Genomic DNA, 25,518 nt, shown 5'->3' with positions numbered 1-25,518 from the left:
CTATGGCAGGTATAAATTGTCCTTTCAATCGAATGGCTTACCTCCATCCCCTAGCAAGTTAGGACCAAATTCCCAGCAGCCAGCATCTATACTGAGGGGAGCAGGCACACTCTGAACACGCAAAGCTATTGCTCTGTACTTGCAGTTCACTTGAATATTCTGGAAGATGAACAAGCCAGCCAAACCAGCTGAAAACATATCCAGTGTCCCATAAAATATATGCTATATTGTCTTCTTCCATAGCTATTGGAAAATCACACATATGGAAGGTACTGTAATTCATCTAATTTCAAATCACCTCCGGAGATGCCAAGCACTTTCCACTGCCAACACACAGAGCCTTAGACATGTATATGCTGAGAGCCTTAAGAATAAAAAAATCTGCTGACTTCTCAGTTCTATAATTTAGCATATATATAGATTCTAACACACACAGCATTCTTTTTAGACAGGCTAAAAAAAAAAAGAAAAAATTATATTATGGGGGAGAAAGCAATTGCATTGTCATAGAATTTCAGTCAGCAGTTTACCAAGTATATTAAAGAAGAGAACTTCAAGAGTCTTGCAGTAAAATTGTTGAAGATAAATGCAAATTAGCTGTTATGAAAGAGACAAAAAAGTTAACATATGTTTATTACGCATACAGAACAGGCATCTGAACCTCCACAGTTATCAGTCAGGAGTAGACAGAGAAATCACACTGGATAACACCTATTAAAGAAAACTGCATTTGTGGGCGTATTAAATATTAAGCAAAAGAAGTAGGATAGTCATGAGAAATGTTGAATGTTAGAAAGACCTGAGTTTGCATAAGCTGCCTCTCCCTACTTAATCTAAAAGCGCAGTAATGAAATGAAAAAGTAAAAATAATGGCAAGTAACAGAGCTGGCAAAATCTTAGGCACTTGGATGTGGTACCTACCATAGCTTTACACCAAAGGCACTTCCAATCTTGTAGGCGTAAAACACTGCCACAGGTCTTGTCGCAGACTGCGCATTTGGCACTGACGGGCAAATTACCCTCTAACCATTGGTGAGGCATAGCTATCTGTGAAGAAGTAGCCATACAAGTTAAACATCCAGATGCAGAAATCACAGCTTTTGTCTTTCAATTACAGGTGAACTATAAGTACTTCCACAGCTCTATCTTTTCATCAAAAAAATGGCAAAGTAAGCGAAGTGACATTGAGCCTTGGTAGGCAACTGCTATCAAAATGGGCTGTGCTGCTGTTTCATAGGTTAGGCTACGAAATAGCCTAGGATAGGTAGAAAGTGTGGCAGCTGAATCATAGAATCATAGAATCACAAGATTGGAAAGGACCTACATGATCATCCAGTCCAACCGTCCTCCTATCACCATTACTACCACTAAGCTACTAAACCACATCTTGTAGTAAAAGAAAGGAAACACTTCTCACTCAACTATTCGTGACACTATGCTACAACTAGCACAAAACAATGAGGCAGTTAAATCTAGAGATTCTCTAAAACAAGTATGTACCCAGTCATTTAATACAGACTACGTAGCACAAACCCATCACAATAACTAAAATTCAGAAGAACAGGCAGGAGAGCAGAGTACGTATCTGGCTTTATGTACCACCTCAGTTATACAAGACTGGTAAGTCACAGCTCTATAAGCAGCCTCCGGGTTGAGGACAAAGCTGTTCTCTGTGCGCTCGCTGTCCCAGTAATAATAACTTGTGCATTAAAAGAAATTCCTAGGTGTGCAATTTAGTATTAATTCCAAACAGACTTCCTGGGGAACAGCTATCAGTAAGGAGGACACAAAATAGATTGCCAAAACAGCTTGGTAATGGTGTGAAATACCACTCTTGCTTAAGAGCAGTAGGAAATCCTCAGAGCAATCCTTCACCTTCAGTTTCTCTGCATGTGGTCTTTAAAATCTTGTACCACGCATTCAATCTGGTGTCCACAGACATTAAGCTTCTCTTGTAAGAAAGAAATACAACGCTTTGTTTTAAATACCATGATAATCTTCGAAAAGTGTTTGGAAATATGGCCACGTACCATTAGTTCAATGAGTCTCGTGACAACATTTCTATGCTTAGCCATTTTTTCCATTAAGAACCAGCTACTGGAAAGTACTGTAAATAAGAATAATACTTACACCATCTTCATCTTCTATGATATCTTTTCCAATGGAGGCTAATGTAGTCCATTTGCAGTTATTTGTTGCTCTGACAGCGCATCTTTTATGTGCTTTAAACTTACACACTGCAAGACACACATGAAGATGTAAACAGGGTTATTTGTTGCATTTCACTGATACATGTCCTAAAAAACCTTAACAGAGATATTCCATAAGACAGCCAAATACATGTCATTTACTGTTGCGCACGACAGAAACTAACAAAAAAGAAAATTCAGTTTATAATCACACCAGCTGTAACTCACTAAACTGGATTTAGAAGCAACAGATCCTGTATGCAGCCTTGGTCGTTTTTCAGACACGCTTTGAAAGACCTCAACATATCATAGAATCAGAGAATCATAGAATGGCCTGAGTTGAAAAGGACCACAGTGATCATCTAGTTTCAACCCCCCTGCTGTGTGCAGGGTTGCCAACCACCAGACCAGGCTGCCCAGAGCCACATCCAGCCTGGCCTTGGATGCCTCCAGGGATGGGGCATTTTTCATGTACAATGCAATGCACTGAAGTACTAACGTACTTCTAACACACCTCTATGTTTTTCCTGTTGTTACAGAGGCACAAATCACATACGTGTTTTAAATCTTTAAGATGTGGTGAAAATGCATTTGGGAATAGTTTTTTCTTCAGGAACTCTGTTTCTTTGGTGAAAGGATCCCTTTTACACACTGCAGTGTGCCGGCTTTCCCAGGAGCTGAGAAGGGGAAGAATTAAGTGATGATATATTTATTCAGGCAACCAGTGGTTACAGTATTTCTGAGAGGTTGCTGTAAGAGAGGCCTGACTTCTTACTGGATTATGTATAAAAAATACACTAACTGTAATAACTCAGCACAAATGTCTAATACAGTCAGACAAACTAATAACTATTTGTATTTCATTCCACTTAATTAGTATCACTAACTAACAATATCCTTCTACCCCAAACACAGTGACGCATAAAACTGTGTGTATTTCTTTTTACTGTAAGTATATGAGATCATTCTGTTTAGAGTGCATTATATAAATTATTTTAGCAAAGACCATTAAGGGTTTATGAGAACTAGCCAGCAGACCAGAAGAAGTAGTCTCTTTGGAACAAATATTTGACAGGAAACAATCAAAAGTTTTGGCCCATCACTTGTCCACCATTAAAAACATTAAGCCATGGCACAAATGGTCTTGTGAATCATAAATTTCTCATTTTAATTCCACTGATCTTTTGCCAGATCAATTTTAAAAGTGAATGCAAACTAGGTAAGCGACATTTGAGTTTGAGAGCCATCATCCCTATGCTGGGAGACATGTGACAGTATGTGTTTAGATCAAAGAAAGAAATGGAAACAGAAGTTGCTTTGTTGCTTTACAGCAGCTCCTCTGGCCATTTCAAAAAGCAGCATTCACAGCTCCCAACCAACAGGATAGGCTTGCATTTTCAGAATAGTTCAGCATCATAATGTGTGTTTGCCAACGCAAGCTGGTTCCATTTGCCTCAAATCTCAGCTGCCAGAGAAGTGCAGAAACTAAGGCTGCATTTCCAACGTGTTGGGCCTTAGCAGTTTTGCCTCTTGAATATTTTGAAGAAGACGTGCCATCAAATTCAGCTTCTAACTCACAAATGACACATATGTCAGATCTGTGTAGATCTGGGTACAACATATCAGGGATGAGGGGCAGTAGGAAATTCCAAATGACTAAGGCATAAGAAAATAACAATTTTCAAGCCCTATTCATCTACCACCTAGATCTCAGGGCCTTATATTCACCCTTTGCTCTCTCAGCCAAGCAGGAACAAATTCACACCAAGAATCCGAAGAGCTGCAGAAAGCCACACCATGGACAATATTCCAGCAAGCTATAATGGAAGTTTGATTTGTGGGCACAGTATAATTCAAATCTGAGACCAGATTTTCTGCAAATCATCCCATTGCAGCCCCAATATCATCAAAAAATTCATGTGATTTTGAGCAATGAACAAACATTTCTAGAAACAGTGATCTTAAGGCACGTGTGGAAATTTCAAGAAAAACACATCACTGTGCAGGAAAGAGGGGTATAAAAAGGGACATTTCAAATCAAATCTCAACAGCTACTCTCTAATTTCTTTTATCTCAGGAGATACTGGATTACATTCATGGATTAATCTGATATCTGAAATCTTCTGGAAACATGCAGGCATGTTGCTAAGCACCAGTTGCCATTACTTTGCCACTGAAATTTAAATGATGAGAAAAGGAGAAAAATAGCCCATCAGAATCTAGACTATTTGTAGAACACCATTTCACTTTTTAATTTCCTGTGTAAATATTTCTAGCTGGAACATGAAGCCAATCTCTCTGAAAACCAACCGAAAGAACCACTTAATTAGCGAACAGTTGTCACAGTTGCACCAACATCTGCTGTCAGACAGTGATTAAATCTGCAGCTATTATTATCTATAATGAAGAAAAGTCAACATTACTGAATGTCATCATAGAATCTCTTGCATTCAAAATAGAGATCTTTGCTATCAAACAAACACTTCTGTCTCAAAGGCCTTCCATTCTGTCCACCCATCAATTAATTCAGTTACACTGGGGAAAAGGCATTGCGTGTCCTGCCAAAGTTACCACTCTGCCACCTATTTTATGATGAGTTTTCTAATCTGTATTCTTCAAAAACCAAGAAGCTCTGACTGTACTTTTCCAGCTTCAAAAGCTAAAGCTCAAGTCTTGAAACTGATCTGAAGAACCGTGAGCTGGTATTTGTACATTGTTGAGTCGGAAGGATTTATCTTGGAGAGCAGTACATGAAACCTGATGTTTTGTTTCCAAAACTGTGATCACATGGAGGACTGAAAAACCTCAGGGAAAATGGAGAGATTCATACGAGAACAGCAACTTAACTTCACTCCTAGTTGCAGACTATGCTTCTGTTATAAAGGATAAAATTCAATAGGTTCTTGATAGCTTTTACTATTTTCATGCCAGTAACTAAATTGATTTATTTTACAAAGACATCACTAAAAGAATATTCATATTAAAAACTCGAGGACCACAAAATTCAGTTAGTCATGCAACTTTAATTTAGCTTCCATATGCAGGTGTGAAGCCTTTGGTTATATGATCATTCAATTCACGGAATGGATGATTCTTGTCAAGTATGCAGCTGTACCACACTCTTGTTCATAGCAGCCTTCAACAGGTATTTGTCTTATTTAACAAAAGCTAATTAAGCACTGTTTTTAGACATAAACATTCATTTCTTTCTAGCCTTTCTGTTTAATAATTATGTTCAGTACTACATTTTTTGAGTGCTGAAAAACGCACATTTATTTTCTCAGTGTACTGCCAAAATATGGGTTTGGTTTTGTACCTATTTAAATAAAGGAGTAAGTGAAGCCAGCAGAGTTTAAGGACAATGGCGTTCACTAATTTTTGTTATCAAGAATGAAATGAAGACCTATTTTTTCAATTTTATCTATCTTGTATGCACTTCTTCAAAACACAGCTTCAATTGATTTCTGCAGCTACTCAACATTCAACACTGATGTCATATAGGTCCCGGATTATCAACTGAGGTGTCCAGAAAATAAAAAACATACAGCTACTGATTTGATCCAAAATATCATTTACGTGATTTTCCCAGGATTAAAGAGGGATATAGTGTGATGCAAAGGCATAGAATACAGAATACAGAATAAAAGTTTTTTATTATAGCTTAATTCTTTATGAATGTCCTTTCTCTTCTGGGTAGTTTTACTCACTATTCACTCTACAGTCTTTAGAAAATGTGGCAAAAATCCTGGAAATGATGAACATCCAACTAGCATATGTGCAATGCCCTGTGCAGTGGGTAAGAAGAAAAGAGTTCTGTCAACAAAAGAAGACCAAGTGCACGAAGTGCAATTACTGAGATAATTTAATCCTCGTGTTTTATTATTGCTTGAATCATGATCCTCAAGTGTTCTTTCAACATTGCTTTGTCTGTGCAATTCATCATAGTAGAAAGCATCTCATTTAAACTGCAGTCTTCAGCTTATTACATATATTCTGCAATCAAGATTCAGTCACGACAATTAAACAATACAAAGAAAATACATATAAAAAACCTGCAATCCACTAACAAAGACTTGGGCAGAAAAGTGGTGTTAATACAGAGTAATTGAGGCTTAAAAGCATTTCTGTAGATAGTGATCTAGACCAAAAGACCAATAGACCAAAGCATTACATGTATTCATAACTTTACCTGATGACCTCTTAGACTCCTGAGCCTACAAGCAAGCTAAGCTCTAAATAACAGAAACATTTGTGGAGCATAAAGAACAAAAGCCATACTTGATTCAGCTTGCTTGGGACAATTTCAAAAGCAAATATTTAATCTCCTTGTCCTAGTATAGACTGTGGATGAACGTAGAGGAAGATCATTTCTTTAGATAGCTAGAGGAAAATCTTTGTTCATCAACATCACACACAGACAACACTTGAAAAGTACATTTTCTTTTGAGAAGACATGGAAAAAGAGATTGGTGGGAGAAACAGCACTGTACAACTGTGGACAAATAATTCTTTTTTTTTTTTTTAACAGTTAAAGGAATGTAGCCTAGTTTGATAGTTTGATATGAATTTACAACTTCAGTTTGACAGAAGTATCAATTCTTTGCCTTCTGAAGAGGCGTAAGTTCACACTATATTCAGTCCCCACACTAAAGGCATTAAAGCACTCTGCTTCCCAACACTGGCTTACATCAAACTTACAGGGGTGTCCTCAGAGTGGCCTGCAATTATTTTGGTCAACTTTTGCCAGAGGTTGTTGGAAGGGAAGAGGTGCTGAAAAAAGAAGGCACGCACCTTATTTCCAAAAGAAATGAGGCTTGTGCAGTCAGGTTTGAAAAAGCATTTGGGTAGTGCTGCTGGAGACCAGCAGATCTAAGAGAATAAAATATCAGAGGACTAATCTTCGAAAGTATCATAAACTGCAAAACATTAGAATGAAACTGGTTTTTATTTTTACCAATAGCTAGTAGTCAAGAGTCAGGCCAAAAGAGTACAAAGTCTCCAAGCTACTTTCACAATAGCTTGGTGTGCCAGTAACCCAAACCACTGAAAGGAGGAAGAGTTTCAATATCTCTCAAGAAGAAGCCTCTCATGCTTTTCAACACATGAGATAATAGAGAGGCTCGGGATCAATGACCACACATATAATTGAATTTAGTATAGATATAAATGGATTCCCAGAGTAAAGCAACATTGGAGGCTTCAGACGTCAGGCATGAATATTTAAACAGGTTTATTTCAAAGACGCAATGAGAAAAAGTAGAACAGAACATGTCAGGGGAATATTAAGTCTCAATACCTACTACATCATTTTTTCAGACAATATATATTTGCTAGCACTGGACAAGTGAAAAATAGATGGTCAACTGCATCAGAAGTGCACAGGACAGAAGCAAGTAAACACGATCTCAAGTCACCTAACATTTTCAGAGGAAGAACTAGCATCAAACTGAAGTACCTTTTTACATGAACAGGTTTCCATGGAACTGGGGGAGAAGTAAGAGTATTCCAAGACAAAAGCCAACCATCAACTGATTTAGATTAGATGGATAATTAAGGTACTTCTTTTATTTTTAAAAATACTGGGGTGAAAAAAAGATAAAATAGATACTAACTAGTAGCTAAGAAGAAAGTGGAGGTAAACTTCTTAACAGACAGATGAGTATCATAATATCTATATTTAAAACAACCCAGGACAAAAATGTTTATGAAACTGAGGGCAAAGGAGAAGCCAATCCAATCTATCATTAAGAGTCATTGGTAAGAACTGATGAAAGATCAATTGGCACCAGAAAAGTGAATAAATGTATGTTTGTAAAAATTTATGCAGACAGGTGACGGAGTCCAAATCTAGAAATTTCCTTCAAGTTAACATCAACCCCTTGGAAATAAGAACTATACTTAGAAGCACTAAAACCACACTTTGAAAACATTTAGAAAAATGATGAGCTACGACCATTAGTATTGATGATCTTATAAGAATAACTCCCACTAATCAACCTTCTAAAATAGCTATAATATTAACTTACAAAAGGATAAATACATTATGAAGGGAAAGGAGCCTTTCTTTTCCTTTTCCTGATTAAATATAGGTGTACTTGCACATAGAGGCAATACAACTGCATTTTAGCTAAGCATACAATACTTCCATCTGCCAGTATCAGACATGGGAAATACCATACTTGCTTCAAAATTGTCCAAATGACTTACACACAGCAGAAAACATATACCAGAGAAGCTGGATGTAACTATGCTACTTCTAATTTCTATGAAATGAGTCTCTACAGTTCCTTGATAACTGCACCATTAGTTACCTAGAGGTATTTGATAATATTAATGCACATCATCATACGCAGACCTTCAGTATCATAACAGCATTGACAAAAGAAATCTATTTGCAGTATGCTGACATGGACCCAACAATGAAGCCTTGAATGCAGTAATAACAGTTACTCCTTTCTGAATAGTTAGCTATTTGTAATTAAGTATTTCATACATAGCAAAAAAAGTGACACTAAAACTTGCCTCTGCATTTCGTATACATCATAAGGTCACAATTATGCTTTCTTTTCTCCTGTATTTTAACACTACCAGACTTACCACAGCTTTTTCAGAGTACTTGCAGCAGGAAATACATAAGCTGTTTCAGGTTTATTACAAATACTTGTTTGCAAAAGATCATTTCTCCAGATCAGCTTAAATCTGAAGTTTTAGTCACACCTCCTGTTTGTTTCTCCTGGATTTGTTTAACCATAACCTGCAAAGGCATTTAACATCCCTACCCCCTCATTGCATGACAGAATTTTTAAAGCAATAAACTTCTCCTCAGTGCAGAGCTAAGCGTTAATAATTTTTATAGACGTGGGGCAGAAAGTACCATTATGACTTTTTTTTTCCTGAGGAATGCTGATTCTGCACACCAGTAAGACTATTTTGCAACACATCTGCATTTTTCAAGTGCAAATCAAAGAAATCCTATCTTTCCTTGCAAACTATCCACCCAGGCAAGCACATTTCAAACTGGTAGCTGCAGCAGAAGGAAATATTTTATTGAAATGAGTCAGAAAAAGGCACCTGGAGCACAAAGAGGGTGAACCATATCATTAGTAGCCACTCTCCCCAAGAGAGAGTCACTCTACTGAACAGATTTCTCCCTTTGGGCTTTTTGCTAACTCATTATTTTCAGAATCATTATTTGTCTTAAGCTGTCGGTAATTTAGATGTGTACACAGCATTATAAAAGGAGGGAAGAAAGCATTCATTTTACCTTCGCAGGACAGGCCGTGAGAAGTGACTCCAGAGAGGCTCTCTCTGCACACGTTGCAGAAGGTGGGTCGGGCATGGGAGCAGGCGTACCAGTTATGCATCCCTGAGAAATGTTCCACATTAAACTGTGCCGTCTAGTAAAGGAGAAGTTAAGACAAATTTGCAAGTACAGAACACAGCTACGGTGACTGAAATTACCTACCGTTCCACATTACAGGGGACAGTGCAATGTTAGCAATAAGATTTTCACAGGGATACTTAGCTCGCTCTACCTCCAAACTTCTAGACAAAAGCATCACAAGAATCCCGTAGCAAGCTCTTAATGTGAAGCTTTATCCTGACACTACATAGACTTTTCACACCAAGAAAGGTGAGCTACTCTAGCTCTGTGTCCTGTTGCTTGATCTGTTCAGCTGGAGCAGGTAGCACCAACAGGGAGCTCAACTTACCTCATAGTGTTCCCGGGACTGTACGGACTTCAGAGAGCTTATCCAGTCCTCCATTTCTTTTCTGTTCTCAGCACACAGTATCAGCCTCCTAAACGGAGTGATTATCTGGAAAAGATTGGCATTCTGGTGATTCCAGATGGCAAAACCCATGACAGAATACAGTACCTAATGCAACATTTTCCATGAGATGATGCAAAAGGAAGACACACCCCAGACCACAAGACGTTCAGCACTTAACAGTAATGTTTTCGTTACTACTCTACCAATCACAAAAGAGTTTGTTTTTCCTTCTGCAGTTCCTAAGCTTCTCATCAGGCTTCAATATAGGCTTTTACAACATCTATTGATCGTGCCTCCTTCTCAGCTCTTTGTGCACTGGTGCTTAAGTACTCAAACAGAAGGCACTGAAACCAATAAAAGAACTGTTCTAGAAATCAGTAATTGATTAAGATTGCAATCCTAGTTCATAACAGTTACAGAAACTGCAAGATCCAGTCAAATTACGGGACACCAAACAAACAAATACATACTTAAAAGCCAAAAGCCCGGAAGACTTAAGACAACAACAATAAAAGCTTTCATTGTACTTCCCAATATCAAATATTGACAATAAACTCACACAGTTTTACACATACGAACAGTTAAACCAGAACTTTATATATAAAGTCTAGGAACACATACAAATCTCTATAGAGAGACACAGAGAACAAATGCAAACATCTGAAATCAAATCCTACAATCCTACTGGAGCAGTCGAATAAATTCCTGGAGCAAGTTGATGCTGAAGAGATTTCAGTGGTCTGGCTTTAGATACTAGAATTCTGAAAATGCTCTATCTAGGAGGTTTATTCAAAGCAGAAGCTGTTTCTTCCTTTCCCTCACCAGTAGGAAAATAATAAAAATACCAGCAAGGCATCAGAAACTATCATCAGCAAACTCCCACTGAAATTATTTTCAGCATTGCACAAAAATAGATTAAGCAGTTACTTTCACAGCAAAGAATTTAAAACAAAACAGGTACACGAAATTAGAGGGAAGTTATTTGTAGTTGGCTTTTTTTTTTTTTTTTTTTTTTGTAGGATGTCTGAAAAAATTAAGTGTAATCTCTATCACACCTAAACCCACTGCATAGCACCTACAACCCACACTTGCAGATTACTTAAATAAAACAAAGAAAGGACCACCAAAAAATGCCATCCCTCAGCGCTGCTTGAAATGCTACAGGCTATGGATAATAACATTTGCACAACATTAGCAAGCACTCACCTACATCTGCATTTACTTACCCAGTGTCTGCTGCAAATAGTCTCTAGCCTTGATTTGTTCTATCCACTTCTTCATTAAACTGAGCTGCACTTAACGTATCTCAGAGGCAATGCAACTGAAGTGCAGCAAGCTGCAAGTCACATGGAATAGAGGCAAAACCCTTTGGGTTTGCTTTCTTTTCCTCTTTTTTTTTTTTTAAACGTATATACTTCAAATGGAAGGGAATAGTTTCTCCGTTTTCTATTTCGTTCAATCTTGCTTAAGCTTTTTAATAAGGTTTATTAGTAGCTATCTGTGACTCTTCCTAAAGAACAGTTAATGCAAAGAGCAATGCTTCTCTCATTAGTTTGGAGCCAAACAGACGCTTTATTACTTCAAAATGTTTTTCTAGGCCAGGTCATCAAATGAAGCCCAGAAAAGCCATTAAATCATAATATAACCCTGGCTCCAACAACAATCAGCATTCTTCAGGAATTTCCAGGTTTCAGCAGACTCAGAAATCTTATTTGCGCAAATTCAGCCACCAGATTATTTCTTATTATCTAGCATGACATTATACGCAGATTAAGCAAGGAAAAAGCCCACCCAAAATGCTGAGTTTCAAATCTGTTCTCATTCCTAGTTCAACCGTGTAACCAGGTGTTGCAGAATGCCATTAAGCAACAACAACTGCATTGATTACCAGTGACTACTGAAAATCTTGATATTTTCAAGTAACATCTATTTATGCTGCTCTTGTCTTTAGCAGTATCAATTGTGGAAATCCCCTAGGTACTCTCTCACTCTCCTCTCTCAAAATCAAGACTTCAGTTCAGTTTCTCACAAAGAATTATCTGCTGCCAGCTGAGATCAGAGCATCATAAAATCATAGAATGGCCTGGACTGGAAGGGACCTCAAGGACCTGGACACAGTACTCCAAATTGGGCCTCACAAGGGCAGAGTAGAGAGGGATAATCACTTCCCTGTCCCTGATGGTTACCCCTACCAAGATGCCCTCTGGTAATCCAAAGCATCAGCAGAGGGCTGGTAAATATGACAGAAGACAACAGCACCTACAGAAACAACTATAAAGGAGTCTGGTGGGCACACAAATGTCCTGGCTACAAAATTATGGCACCAAACATCACTAATTAATGCATACAAACAGCAGAAATTCCTACATCCCAAGTTCTTATTAATTATCCACTCCGAGTACTTCAAGATCCAAAGAGTTAAATTATATACTGATGGTCATATGAATGATCAGTGCTACAAAAACAAAGTTGGAAGGTACGTATATGTACGTATTTGCATGATTATTAATCTATATATTCTCTTTACATGTTTCTAGCAACAAACTTCAAGAAAGAATATGACACATGAAAGAAGACAAAATGCATTATATGCTAAAATACTGGCAAGATTGGGTGGCAGAGAGAGAGAGAGAAGCCACAATATGCTCTCATTTATTAGGTACAAATGTTGCTCTGAAAGTAATGCCTCTTACTTACTTCTTTGGAAACTACAACAAAGAGCTCAAGAACACTTTGATAGAGCAAATTCTCATTTACAAAACAGTTTTTCATCACAGTTACCACCAGAAGCTATGCATTCTCTCCAGCAATGAACAAGAGCCTAAATGCCATGCTCGTAACAATCTGCACTAGTGGAGATGACCACTGTTGCTGTTGCCACTGCTGAAATGCACCACCCACCACCTCACTCTGCTCACATCCACTGTTCAGTTTCCATAAATGTTGACTGAGGGTCGATAAATGTCAGTGTGTGTCATGTTTTTTTCACATGGAGGAATTCATAGACACTATCTTTGTTTCATACGTACTTCCACATAAGACATCATTCTGTCAGACTGCCCCTCTGCTGCCATCTGTCACACAGCAACAGAATGGAACAAGATACTGGTGGGAAGGTTCAGCTTCTATTACCATACCACCAACATCTGCCTCTGTTGTCATGGGCTAATAATAAAACAGGAGGCATTACGTTCAGAGCAGCTCTCATAATTTACGTAGTATGAGAACTCAAGGAACTAAGGAAATGATTATCAAGCAAAAAGTGGTCATTGGGTTTTTTTTGTAACTGACTTGGAAAGTATTTCCAAAGGCTGTGTAGGAGACTGAGGTATTAATGTCTAAAAAGGTATCTAACAATTTCATCAAGAACAGATGTGCCATGTACTGTAAAACACAACATCTCCAGTCCTTCAACTTAGGAAGTCTATAAAGTCCAAAAATTACTAAGTATTATGAAGTTATGAAAGAGGAAGAATTACTGTATATGTCCTGCTTCTTAAACTCCTTTCATGAACAACTGCTACTGCTGTTATAGCACTCTGATTCAGTAGTTTTATGTGCTTTACAATGACTCAGTATCTTACTTGTCCTAAACTCAGAATGATTTCATAGATCATCTTACTTGCATTTATACAGAAGACATTCTTATAAATGCTCATGGAACGCTATGATAAATTAACCTCAGTAGAATGTTTGGAGTGCATTTATTCCACAGAATTAAAGACAGTTAAACCTGCATGCAGGCATAATCAAAATTAAAATGGTTATAATTGTTTTTAAAGTTAATTTGTGACCATGTAAACTTGGTAATCTCATTTTATTGCATGCAGCCGTATTCATACTCCTGTTATCTTGTATCCTTTCTTCTATTACATATACCACTTTTTTCATGATTAATATTCACTGCCCCAAATATTATTATTTATAGATCATTCCTATAATATTTTTAATATTTTATATATATATATATTATATAATCAGAGAAAAGAAGAATTCGTATAATACAATGGCAAAGGAAGTACCACAGAAACCACTGGAAGATCACAGGAGGAACAAAATAATAAAAAAAATTCTTAAATCTTGGGGGAAGTACAGTGCTAATGGTTCACCTGCTGACAAAGCAGCAGACAAATCAAGAAGAATGAAGACAGACAAAAGGCTTTAAAATAAGTAGATTTAATTTAGAAGATTAAGTTGCTTTGAAAATTTTCACCCTTGTCAGGTAGCCAGTAAGAAGTCATTCCTGGTTTGGGGAGAGAAAATTACCAAAGCCAGATTCTTCAGTATACTGTAAAGTAATGAAATTGAAGTAGTAGGAATAAAAAACACGCTTAATGCAGAAGGTATAGGGAAAGAGAGAGGGTGTACAGTCTGAAAAGCCAAAGGGAAACAATACAAATCCTGAAATATCAGAAGGAATAAAGAATCTCTGTATAGAAAGAAAAATGGCCCACTGTTGTGACAACATTACTGTTCTGTTCAGAAAAATAAGGGTTTTTTTCACTGGAAATAAAGGGCAGATGAAGAGGACATTTCTCAGACTGTAACCATACAGGATTTGCCATAAATTTGGATTTTCTGACATAATGAAAGAAAGATAATTTGGCTTCTAAAAAAAGCATGCGTGCTCATACATATATACACACAACTAGAAATTGTACTGATGAAAATGACAAGTTTTGCACCATTACTGCAACTTTTACTTCAAAGACCACTTATAGGGAAAAAGCTCAACACTCAAAAAGAAATAAAGTTACCATTAAATTCACTGCAGATTTGAAATAATCTTTTGCTCTCAAGAGGGCTCACTTCATCAATAACACTCTTCTATGTCTTCAACCCCATGGGCTTATATTTGGGGAATGACTAAGAGGGTGGACAGTGATAGGACAAGGGGGAATGGATTTAAACTGAGACAGGGGAGGTTTAGGTTAGATATTAGGAGGAAGTTTTTCACTCAGAGGGTGGTGATGCACTGGAACAGGTTGCCCAAGGAGGCTGTGGATGCCCCATCCCTGGAGCCTGGTCTGCTGGTTGGCGACCCTGCACATAGCAGGGGGTTGAAACTGGATGATCTTTAAGGTCCCTTTCTATGATTATATTCCAGGCCATTCTATGATTCTGTGATTTAAGACCTGCAAAATGAAATCATATAGAACCAGAGTTCAGACGGAGCACATTTCCAAAACTTTGAAATTTTTCATATCAGCAGTATTTCAGAATCCCACAGGTCCCACAGGTTGGCAGCTACAGTTGTGGGTGCTTTTATATGAAAGTCCTATACACTACAAAGAGCAGGCTAATTTAGGCAGGCAACACAGCTTTGAATTCATCACTGCCACACAGAATAAAGAGACTGATATAAACATCTCCCTTGCACATGCGTGAGTTAAGACACTTAATTTCTCTTCCAAACAATAACTCTTCATCTTACCATCAAGTCAAAGAAAGATCAGTCAAATATAAATTAACATAAGGGTGTTCTAAGTAAGTATTCTTAGAATAAGGACTACATTACTTACTGATAGATACATCAATTAACACTGATATGGAGCACTGTCTGGAATACTTCTATGTATTCAAAAAGAAAACAGGAGTGCGATATTACAAAATCACTGCTGTCAACAGTGCAATAAAATGGCAACTCCTGTGGATCTTCTGGAATACACCTCCTCTGCTTCCCTTCTCATTATAACTATATTTTTAAAAAACAAGTCCTTACGTTTTATTTGTGCATGTGTGAATGTCCCTGAAGTCACAAATTCACCTTTAAAAAGTACATTAATTCTTTGGGAAAACTAGTATTTCACAAGTGCTGAACAACACTGTAATCTGCTATCCAAAAACCAAGCCAAAACAGCAATTCAAAGAAAATGCACACATTACATTTCCTAATCAAGAAAATAATGGTCCGCATCTAGGCAGCAATTGCAAAGTACCCTCCTTCCTGCAACATGATATTTGCATTAAAGCACCTTGTGCTGCTCTGAACTATTATCAAGCATTAGACTAATAGCACTTTCTATAACAGGTCTTGAATGGGCTTAGTAATGTAGAAACATCACTTAGAACAAGAAGCAGGTGGGGGAATAGTTTTCCTCTTCTTCGAACAGATATAATAAAAATATATTTCTGGAACTAATGAAGAGAAGGCAATTTAACCAAGAGGGCACACCCACACCTTTCCACTCAAGGACAGCACCTAATGCCTGAACGTAAGAGAATGATTGCTTTGTGACTTCTCTGTCCTACAAATTGTTGGGGAGTGAGTTCTGGGAAATACCACTGTGTCAGGACAACGATTCCTTCCTGCTCACTGTCTGCCCCTCCATTTCTCCTGTGAGGAGCTGACCTTGTTTAGCTTGGAGAAGAGAAGGCTCCAGGGAGACCTCATTGTGACTTTCCAGTACTTGAAGGGAGCAGATAAACAGGAGGGGGTATGACTGTTTGTAAGGGTGCATAGTGATAGGATGAGGGGGAATGGTTTTAAATTAAGACAGGGGAGGTTTAGGTTAGATATTAGGAGGAAGTTTTTCATACAGAGGGTGGTGATGCACTGGAACAGGTTGCCCAAGGAGGTTGTGGATGCCCCATATCACAGAATCACAGGAATCACAGAATGGCCAGAGTTGGAAGGAACCTCAAGGATCATGAGTCTCCAACCCTGCTGCCACATGCAGGACCACCAACCTCCCCATTTAATACTAGACCAGGCTGCCCTGGGTCCCATCCAATCTGGCCTTGAACACCTCCAGGGATGAACAGGGCATCCACAACATCTCTGGGCAGCCTGTTCCAGCACCTCACCACTCTCTGTAAAGAATTGCCCCCTGACATCCAACCTAAATCTCCCTTCCCTCAATTTAAAACCATTTCCCCTTGTTCTGTTGTTAACCCTTTCAAAGAGTTAATTTTCCCTCCTATCTGTAGGGTCTCTTTTGGTATTGAAATGCTGCAATGAGGTCACCCCACAGCCTTCTTTTCTCCAGGCTAAACAAGCCCAGCTTTCTCAGCCTGTCTTCATAGGTGAGGTGCTCCAGTCCCCTGATCATCTTCGTTCTCTATCCCTGGAGGCATTCAAGGCCAGGCTGGATGTGGCTCTGGGCAGCCTGATCTGGTGGTTGGCGACCCTGCACACAGCAGGGGGGTTGGAACTAGAGGATCATTGTGGTCCTTTTCAACCCAGGCCATTCTATGATTCTATGATTATGATTTCCCTGTCCTCATAGAAATAAGGACCATGTCACATTCACATGGACCTTGTAGGGTGAAGAAATGCATCTCTGTCTTAGGTGCTAGGGGTAGGCTGCTAGGGTTATTGATGCATGTCAATCTACAACAGCTTGTCTGCAAACATCCCAATCATAACAGTTGGGCAGCTTTCTGCCCAACTTTCAATTCCTCTGGGTTAAGGATACTAAATTAATAATACAGTGCTACATACCAAATGTGTAGTAGGTACTTTACAGCGAATTGTCAGTATTATTTTATGAGATGAGCCAAGCCAGGCAAAAGTACAAATTACCAAACAGAAAGAGCTGAGCATTTAAAAGCAAGGTGAGTAATGAATGGCTATTATATTTGCTTAAGTACAATACAGAATTTGTAATCAGATCAATTATCTGTCTATTCCACTAAAAAAAGTTGTTTCCCTCTTTTTGCTGGTCTTCTCCTATTTTAATTGTTCCCAATCTCACAAGTAATGAAACAATGTGTGGTTTCAGACCCCACAGTTAGAAATCTTAGGAGGGGAAAGAAAAGATGCCATGCAGCATCTCCCACACCATAACCAAAAGGCAGGACAAACACGGATAGCCTCACCAGCTTCATTTTGCAGAATAATCTAGCCCAAGTAATTTAGGTGGCTTTGCTTGACCACATCCCCAGCAAAAATGAATAGGAGCACATCCCCATGCAAAAAAAAACCATCCAGGCAGGTGAAGGACAAGCAGGTGACAAAGACTGGTTAATATGCATTCACCAAAAGGAAGTCATGCTTGACAAACCTGACAGCCTTCTATGATGAAATGATTGTCTTGGTGGATGAGGAGAAAGATGTTTCGGTATTTCTCCAACTTGACCTCAGTAAGGCTTTAGGCACTATCCCATAAGCTGCTCGTATGGAAGTTGATGAAGTTAGGATTGTAAATATGGGCTGGATAAACACACAGTGAAGCTGACTGTAAACAGGATGAATGTCTCTGTCTGTGTCGCAGAGTTTAGCTAGAGGCCAATAACTAGCAATGCACCACAGGGGGTAAGTACTGGGTTCAGTCCTGTTTAATATCTTAATTAATGATCTAGATGATGGGGCATAGTATACCCTCAGCAAGTTTGTAGATGACAGAAAACTGAGAGTAGTGGCCAATGCACCAGAAGGCTGACATCCAGAGGGACCGTGACAAATGACAGAAATGGACTGATGGGGAACCACACAGACTAGGAGTGCAAAAACCTGCATCTGAGGGTAAATAACTTTCGGCATCAGTATATGTTGGGAACTGCCCAGCTGGAAAACAGCTTTGCAGAAAAGAACCATGATTCAGCAACATGCCCTTGCAGCAAAGCATCCAGCACAATGCTGGGCTGCATTAGGTAGAGTATCACCAGCAGGTCAAAAGAGATGATCCTTCCTCTCTACTCCCAGTACAAGAGAGACTTGAACATGCTGGAAGGAGTCCAACAGAGGACCATGGAGATGATGAAGGGCCTGGAGCACCTCTCCTGCAAGAGAGGCCAAGAGAGCTGGAGCTGCTCAGCTGGAGAAGAAGAGACTCAAAGGGACCTCATCAATGTCCATCAAGACCTGAAGGAAAGTGCCAAGATGACAGAGCCAGGCTTTGTTCAGTGGTGCCCAGTATCAGGATATGAGACAATGGGCACAAACTGGAGCAGAGAAGGATCCATCCAAACATCAGCAAACTGTGTTTTTGACTAGAATTGACAAGAATTGGCACAAGTTGCCCAGAGATGTTGTGTAGTTTCCCTTCTTGGAGACATTAAAAAGCCATCTGGACACAGTCCTCAACAGTCAGCTCTGCATGGCTCTGCTGAAGAAAGGGAATTGGACCAGATGGCCTTCAGAGCTCTCTTCGAAGCTCAGCCATTCAGTGATTCTGTGAAAACAGAATCCAGGTATATCAAGAACTCCAGCTGCAACATAGAACAATAAAGCTGTAGACTGGAAACCATTCTATATAATCCAAGGTCTGCACATTTCTTTAAATTTCATATATAAAGTTTTGTTTTGTATGTCAGCATGCTGTGCTCTTAGTGCCTGCTTCACAAGCTCATTACACAACAGCAGATGGGACGGCTTCAGTGCTTAAAGGAAAACACTGAGTTATGCATTCAATGGCATTAGGTGCAAAGTTACATAAAATAGAAGAGCAGCTATTTTCTTCCTCTGTAATACCAGATTCCTGTTTAAACATAATCCAGCTGTTTAAAGTTAAGGATATTTGCTCAGGAGAAGCAGGAAATTTATTCAGTTTACACCAACAGCACTGCTTATGAAACTGTTTTGTATACAGGAACTGCACCAAAGGATACTTTTTAAGGTTTCTTCAGGTGTTTTACTTAATTCTAAAGCAAAGAGAGAAAGCTAAAACAGAACAGTGAAGTGCAAAATTGCAGGAAGAATGAAAGCTGGCAATCCTCTTTCGCTAATTCCTGGAGCACTGCTTGCTCTCCAGACACATCCGTTACACTGGTGTCACACTATGAGTTCAGAGAAGGAAATAAAAGAAATCTTCAATTCATTTGGTCATTTTGTTGTGTTTCAAAAACAATAATAGTAATAATAATAATAAAACTCTTAGAAAACTAAAGGAAGAAAATGAAACTTGCATTTCCCTGACCTACTTAAGAAAAACTTCTGCTTAAAATCAAAATTGTGCAAAACCAGCTCCAGGTAAACACAACCAGAACCAAAATATACAACACAGAGCACAATGTTCACATTTTAATGACCCCATTTTTTCTCTTCTGAAAATTGTTCAGCTTTATTGTAATAGTTCAACCCCAAGTGATTTATCTATGGATTTTAGCTTCATAGCTGAAATGCTTTATTGCTTTTTCATAATGAAATATAAAGCTTCAACGTTTCCAGACACTCCAGGGAAAGGGAGACAGTGCATCATTCACAAATAAGGAGTTTAAAACTTGAAAGTCACACCCAAAGCTTTCCAAAGAGCTCTCAGCTTCATTACTTCTTGTCACTGTCAGAGGCTGGGAGAAAATGAGCAAATGCTAAGTGGAGGAAAGAATCTAAGTGCATTGCAACTGCACACTAATTGCTTTTGTCTCTCCTTTTTTTTTCATACAGCATAATTAATTTGCTATATCAGTATTTGTTTTGTTTCTAAGCCGCCTGAATACAGAAAAAAAAAAATGGACTAGAAAATTGAACAAAATGGAATAAAAAGCACTTTCCCTCTGTTTCTGTGGTTTGAATATTGCTTAGGCTGGGAGCATCAAAAAGCCTTCTGTCATTCAGAGGCTAATCAGTATCTATATGGAACAGCAGATAGCTCACAATTGGGGAAAAGCTGAATCCACCCAAATAGAAGTCCACTCAAGGCTGAGTCACATGGGGGAGGCCAACAGCACAGGAACCTGAACTGTTTCCAGCCGTTCTGCCCCTCCCTGAGATATCAAGAGGATCTGAAATATTTAGGGATGTTACTGCAGGACTTCTGTTTACCTTGCTCTAAACTGCAAATGGGGCAGAATAGGCGAATGTCTGCTTGTGCCATCCATGTCTTGAAGCTGTGGTGTGCACCTTCCCTTCTGATGACACCAAGTGCAGCGTTTAAAATGCAGTGTTGCTGGGAAGGGGATCCAGCTTAAGCAAAAGCACTTTAAATAAAGGCACCTTCAAAAGTATTTGAGCTCCCATTACCAGTGTATGCTGTTAAGACATTGTAACTGAACTTGAACTCAAAGGAAACGTAAGTTTGCCCAAACCCAGGAAACTGTTATGCAACTATTACTATTTATTTTAAATCATTATGCAATTGACATGGGAGGATACAATGAGGATGAAGCCAGGCTCTTTTCAATGGTTCCCAGCATTAGGAAAAGCACTGACACAGGCTGCCCAGAAGTATGGCATCTCCTCCTTGGGGATCTCCCAGAGCCACCTGGATGTGGTCCTGGGCACCCTGCTCTGGGTGCCCTTGCTGGGGCAGGGGGATGGAACAGAGGAACCCAGAGAGCCCTGCCAGCTTCATCTGTGCTGGGGTTCCGAGTTGAGGCTGTCCAAGGAGTGTTCATACAAGACTGAATTTACTAAGGTTAACGTGTAAACTATTTGAAATCTGTGGTTTAGGTAAGTTTATCAAGAAGCAGAAACATGTTTCAAACACAGATTCATTCTTACCAAACACGTTTTTCACAAAGAAATAAAATTTCAGATAGATGTACTCCAGAGTATTCCTACAGAGAGAAGTTCAAAGGTTAATCATCTAGCTAAGAACAAGGCAGCAATACAGAATTGATTCAATTCTTCACGTCTTAAAAGCACAGAGAGCAGTAACCTTAAATCCCATTACTATGGAAACTCTCCAGCCAGATCCAGAAAAGGAAGCAAACAGACAATGACAGCAACTGAGGGAAGTCAACCGGAAGGACAACATGTCCCATCACTGGAAGTGTCCAAAGTCATGTTGGATGCAATTTTAATCAAACTGATCTATTGAAAGACGTCTCTGCCCACATCAGGGGAGCTGGACTGGATAATCTTTAAAGGCTGCTTACAATAGGAACCACTTTGTGATTAGAGTTGTGAGTTGATTTCACTTAACTACACAAAAATAACAACTACAATAACAACAACAACAACAACAACAACAAAAAGAGAAGCACTAGAAAGACCAGAAAAGGTCAACACACCCTTTAGGTCATTGGACAGAAGAAAAAGCCTAAAAAAGTTACTGAGGTAGAATACTGTCTGAAAGAGGCTTGAGGCTATTATCAAAGAAACAATCTAATGTTCATTGAGACTAAGCTGCAGCAAATTGAGTTTTGTAAGCAATAAGGACAGCATCAGAGACATAACTCCACTGTCATCCATAAGCACTTCTGCACTTTATAAATAAATAAAGCTTCCAACCCAAGCTATTCTAAGATTCTATGATTCCATGACCCTAAACCTTGGGCTAATCACTTGCAACGATCTCCAACAATAAAATCAAAATGGTGCTATATTATCCAAATAGGAAAAGAAACAAGGATAATTATGCCCAACTCGGAGACTTTCTCTGTTTATCTCTTATTTCTCTGTTATTCAAAAAGACAGAAATCTACTGTGCCCAAACTAGAGACAAGGTGAAAGGTTTGAAACTCCTTTGAGAAAATGCTCTTCACATTTCCCCTTGATACAACTTAGGGAAAGTTAAGCCTTTCTCCTGTTCCCCAAAGAGTTCCCTGAAGCTTTCCATCTCTGAAAAAAAGCCTCATTTGGAACTCAGTATGGGTGATAAGACAGGAAGCAAAACCTGTCCAAGTCTCTAAGAAATTTTCACACCACTACTCAACATATTGCAAAGGTCTGGCAACGCATTGTTTTAAAAGCCCATAGTTAATATTAAAATTTAATTTTCTAAAATCAATTAGAAGCAGCTAATCTCGACAGTGGGCACAGAGCTGACTGATGACAGAAGAAGCAGCACTGAAATAAACTGCTAAAAAGCAATATGCCTTCAGGCCCCTGTTATAATATTCAACTTTAAATTCTGCTGAATGTCATGAATAAAGTGGTTGAGTTTCTAGTACAACTGGGCAGTCTCCCATTAAAACCAGCAAGTGTACAGGCAGATTCCAAGATGAGTAGAACTGGTTTATATTTTGAGTTTGTTCCACGCAATTTACACATTGGTAACCTTTACACCTATGGTCAAGATGAAGGATCAATCAAAAATATAGATAGGGTAGTCAGAATTCTAGAGGAAAATATGATTAACTTCAGCCAATGGAGTTGCTGCAATGGATTATTTGGTCTCTCTAATCTATGTAGATAGCTCTGAAAGTAATGACTCCTATTTATTTCCATGGAAACTCCAACAGATACAAAGAACACAGTAGCACTAATTGATAGAGAAACTTCTCAAAAAAACAAGGGAAATATAGAGAACCAGTAAGTATATCTGAATTGCAGAGAGCATCAAATTAACAGAAAAAAAGGACCTTGGTGTTGTCCCCACTGGACAAAAAATGCATAATGTGTGGCTGCTGCAGCAAACAGGCAGAATGTGGAATCCAACAGGAATGCAAGGGAGTATAATTTAGAACACATTATCAACCTCAAATGTTTATGACCTGTATTCACTTGGAACCCTTAGTGTCAATCTGGTCACTTCATTTACAAAATGACATTACAGAAAGAGAGCCAGAAGAAGAGCAAGAATGTAAGAGTACAAAAGAATATTTATAAAGATTATTTATCTCGGATAACAGGCAAATCCCCAAAAGAGGCAACAAAAAGGATAAAAGAAAGAAGCATTTATGTGCTTCCATTGGCTTTGCACAGCATTAGGTGAGAATACTTAAAGCCCAGGTTTCTACCTGAGGAAATATTTTTTCACAGAATGTAAAATTGGACTCCCATATGGTCTTTAGCATTACTAAAATAAAGAAAACAGCAGAAAGAAAAAGAAAAAAGATATCAGACATTTCTGCAAGCGTACCCAGAATCACTGTAATCAAAGTAATTGGCTGGAATACAAATCTTCATTTCCAGCCAGTTTCTGATTACTAGGAACTGCAATAGGCTTTCCAGGGCAGCCAATCTGTCTACTGTAGCTTCCACTCCCTCAAGATGACCATTCTCTGAAGCTGCATATTCAGTCAACGGATTTGATTCAGAAAGCTGGAAGTCAGAGTCTCCATTTTCAGTTGCCTGGATGACAAAGCTCCTATCACAGCTACTGGAGATTTAGTTAATTATCAGTGGAATCTTTATTTAATTGAGCAAATACTGGAATCTTCTTTAAATGGTTGTTAATCTTACTGTTGTCACATAGATTTGAGGGTCTCTAAACCCAACACTGAATCCCAATTTGAAGATATGGCAAGCTGAAGCCCTAATCCAAGTATTATCTGGTGCATTAATTACCATATTCCTAGAGGGCACCTTCCAGAAAAACAGTCAAATTATTTCCTCTGTTACTGCTAGACAGAATTTGATAAAATTTTAATCCAATCAGAATTTTCACTTTTCAGAATATAAGAAATAAGATGTAAGTAAGAAATTGCACATCCATGGTTCTGTGTAAAATTCTTATATGAACTAGAAGTTGCTTAAAACAAATGCATAAAGGCTACTGTACAATGTAATACCTCAAAGCTAGAAATTCTACCCTGAAACTAGTATTTGCTATCATATTTATCACAGAGGAGCATAATTAAATGTTTTAAACATTAATTTGGATGAACTTAATACAGATGCAGCCACAGAATGTCTGCACATTTTATGCAAAACTAAGTTGGATTTATAATTACAAAGGGCATTTAAATCATGAATGTGGCTGAGCCATTGAAAGGCATCATGGTCAACATCTATAGATTTTTTCTTGTTGATGTACTTTAAAAGTTCCTCACTGTAAAAAGCAGGACACATGTAGATATCTAGTCCAAAAATTAACCTGTCGAGACCTATTTAGGAAGAAATTACTTGCTCAAAGAATGATGAGGCACTGGTTCAGGCTGCCCAGAGAACCTGTGGTTGCCCCAACTCTGGAGGCATTCAAGGGCAGGTTAGATGGGTCCCTGGGCCGTCTGAGCTGGTGGGTGGAGGCCCTGCCAGAGGGTTGCAACTGCATGGTCTTTAAGGTTCATTCCAACCCGAGCCATTTTGTGATTCTAAGGTGTTTCATAATTGCCTTTCTTGCCCTGAAGAATTTAATTATTTGAATAAACCTGTTCAAGAATCATTATTTAGTTAAAAAATCCAATTTCTCATGCCCACTAGAACATAAGTATACCACTAACATTGCACTTGCCTAAGACTCCATGCTTGCACACTAGAGACCATTATTTAGTCTCATTCAGTCTCAGTCTTGTTTAGTGAACAGTGAAAATACTTTCCTAAAGGCACTTGAAATATTAGCAATTCATCTGCCATCCCTACAAACCAAGACATGTGAGGAATTACAGCTCTGGGCAAAACTGGTCATTGCCCCATTTGTTCTCATGCAATAATAGGGGATGCTGATTCATCCTAATACTGTTCCCAAGAGGCAATATGTTGTGCAGCTACACTCCTCAGGATGTGCAGAGAGAAGATAAACAATCCATCGAGGCAGAAGCAAAGCAAAGTGGATAAAATGTTCAGCAGAGCACTCAAAAACATCAGTAAGGACTCAGCATACACTGATCCCACCAAACTGTAGGCTCAGGTAGAGCACAAGCCCCAGTAGACTCCTTTGTGGCTGATGGGGCAGGCAATGTGAATCTCTGATGGGCTGAATCAACTTCTTCAGCTGGGTTTCTCTCTTCCTATGGACTAACGTGCCAGTGAAAAGAATCCAGTCATTAGGGGCTGATTTAAAGCCTGC

General features: G+C 38.7%; 1 protein-coding gene across 4 annotated transcripts in view; it reads right to left on the bottom strand.

Moving 5' to 3' along the window:
- DGKH (diacylglycerol kinase eta) overlaps positions 1-25,518 on the bottom strand; it is a 167,328-nt gene that overhangs the window by 52,984 nt on the left and 88,826 nt on the right. For 2 of the 4 annotated variants that reach the window (XM_052705559.1, XM_052705560.1), the window contains exons 5-8: positions 9,902-10,006; positions 9,454-9,586; positions 2,131-2,237; positions 922-1,047 (exon numbers count right to left, since the gene is read on the bottom strand). In XM_052705559.1, the coding sequence (XP_052561519.1) occupies positions 922-1,047; positions 2,131-2,237; positions 9,454-9,586; positions 9,902-10,006 (471 nt within the window). Of the gene's footprint in view, positions 1-921; positions 1,048-2,130; positions 2,238-9,453; positions 9,587-9,901; positions 10,013-25,518 lie in introns of those variants that run through there. The other 2 variants (XM_052705561.1, XM_052705562.1) reach the window with 2 other exon arrangements.

The sequence above is a fragment of the Tympanuchus pallidicinctus genome, unplaced genomic scaffold, assembly GCF_026119805.1.
Source record: "Tympanuchus pallidicinctus isolate F22 unplaced genomic scaffold, pur_lepc_1.0 scaffold6, whole genome shotgun sequence".
NCBI classification, from domain to species: Eukaryota; Metazoa; Chordata; class Aves; order Galliformes; family Phasianidae; genus Tympanuchus; species Tympanuchus pallidicinctus.
This window is presented reverse-complemented; position numbering and strand designations above follow the sequence as displayed.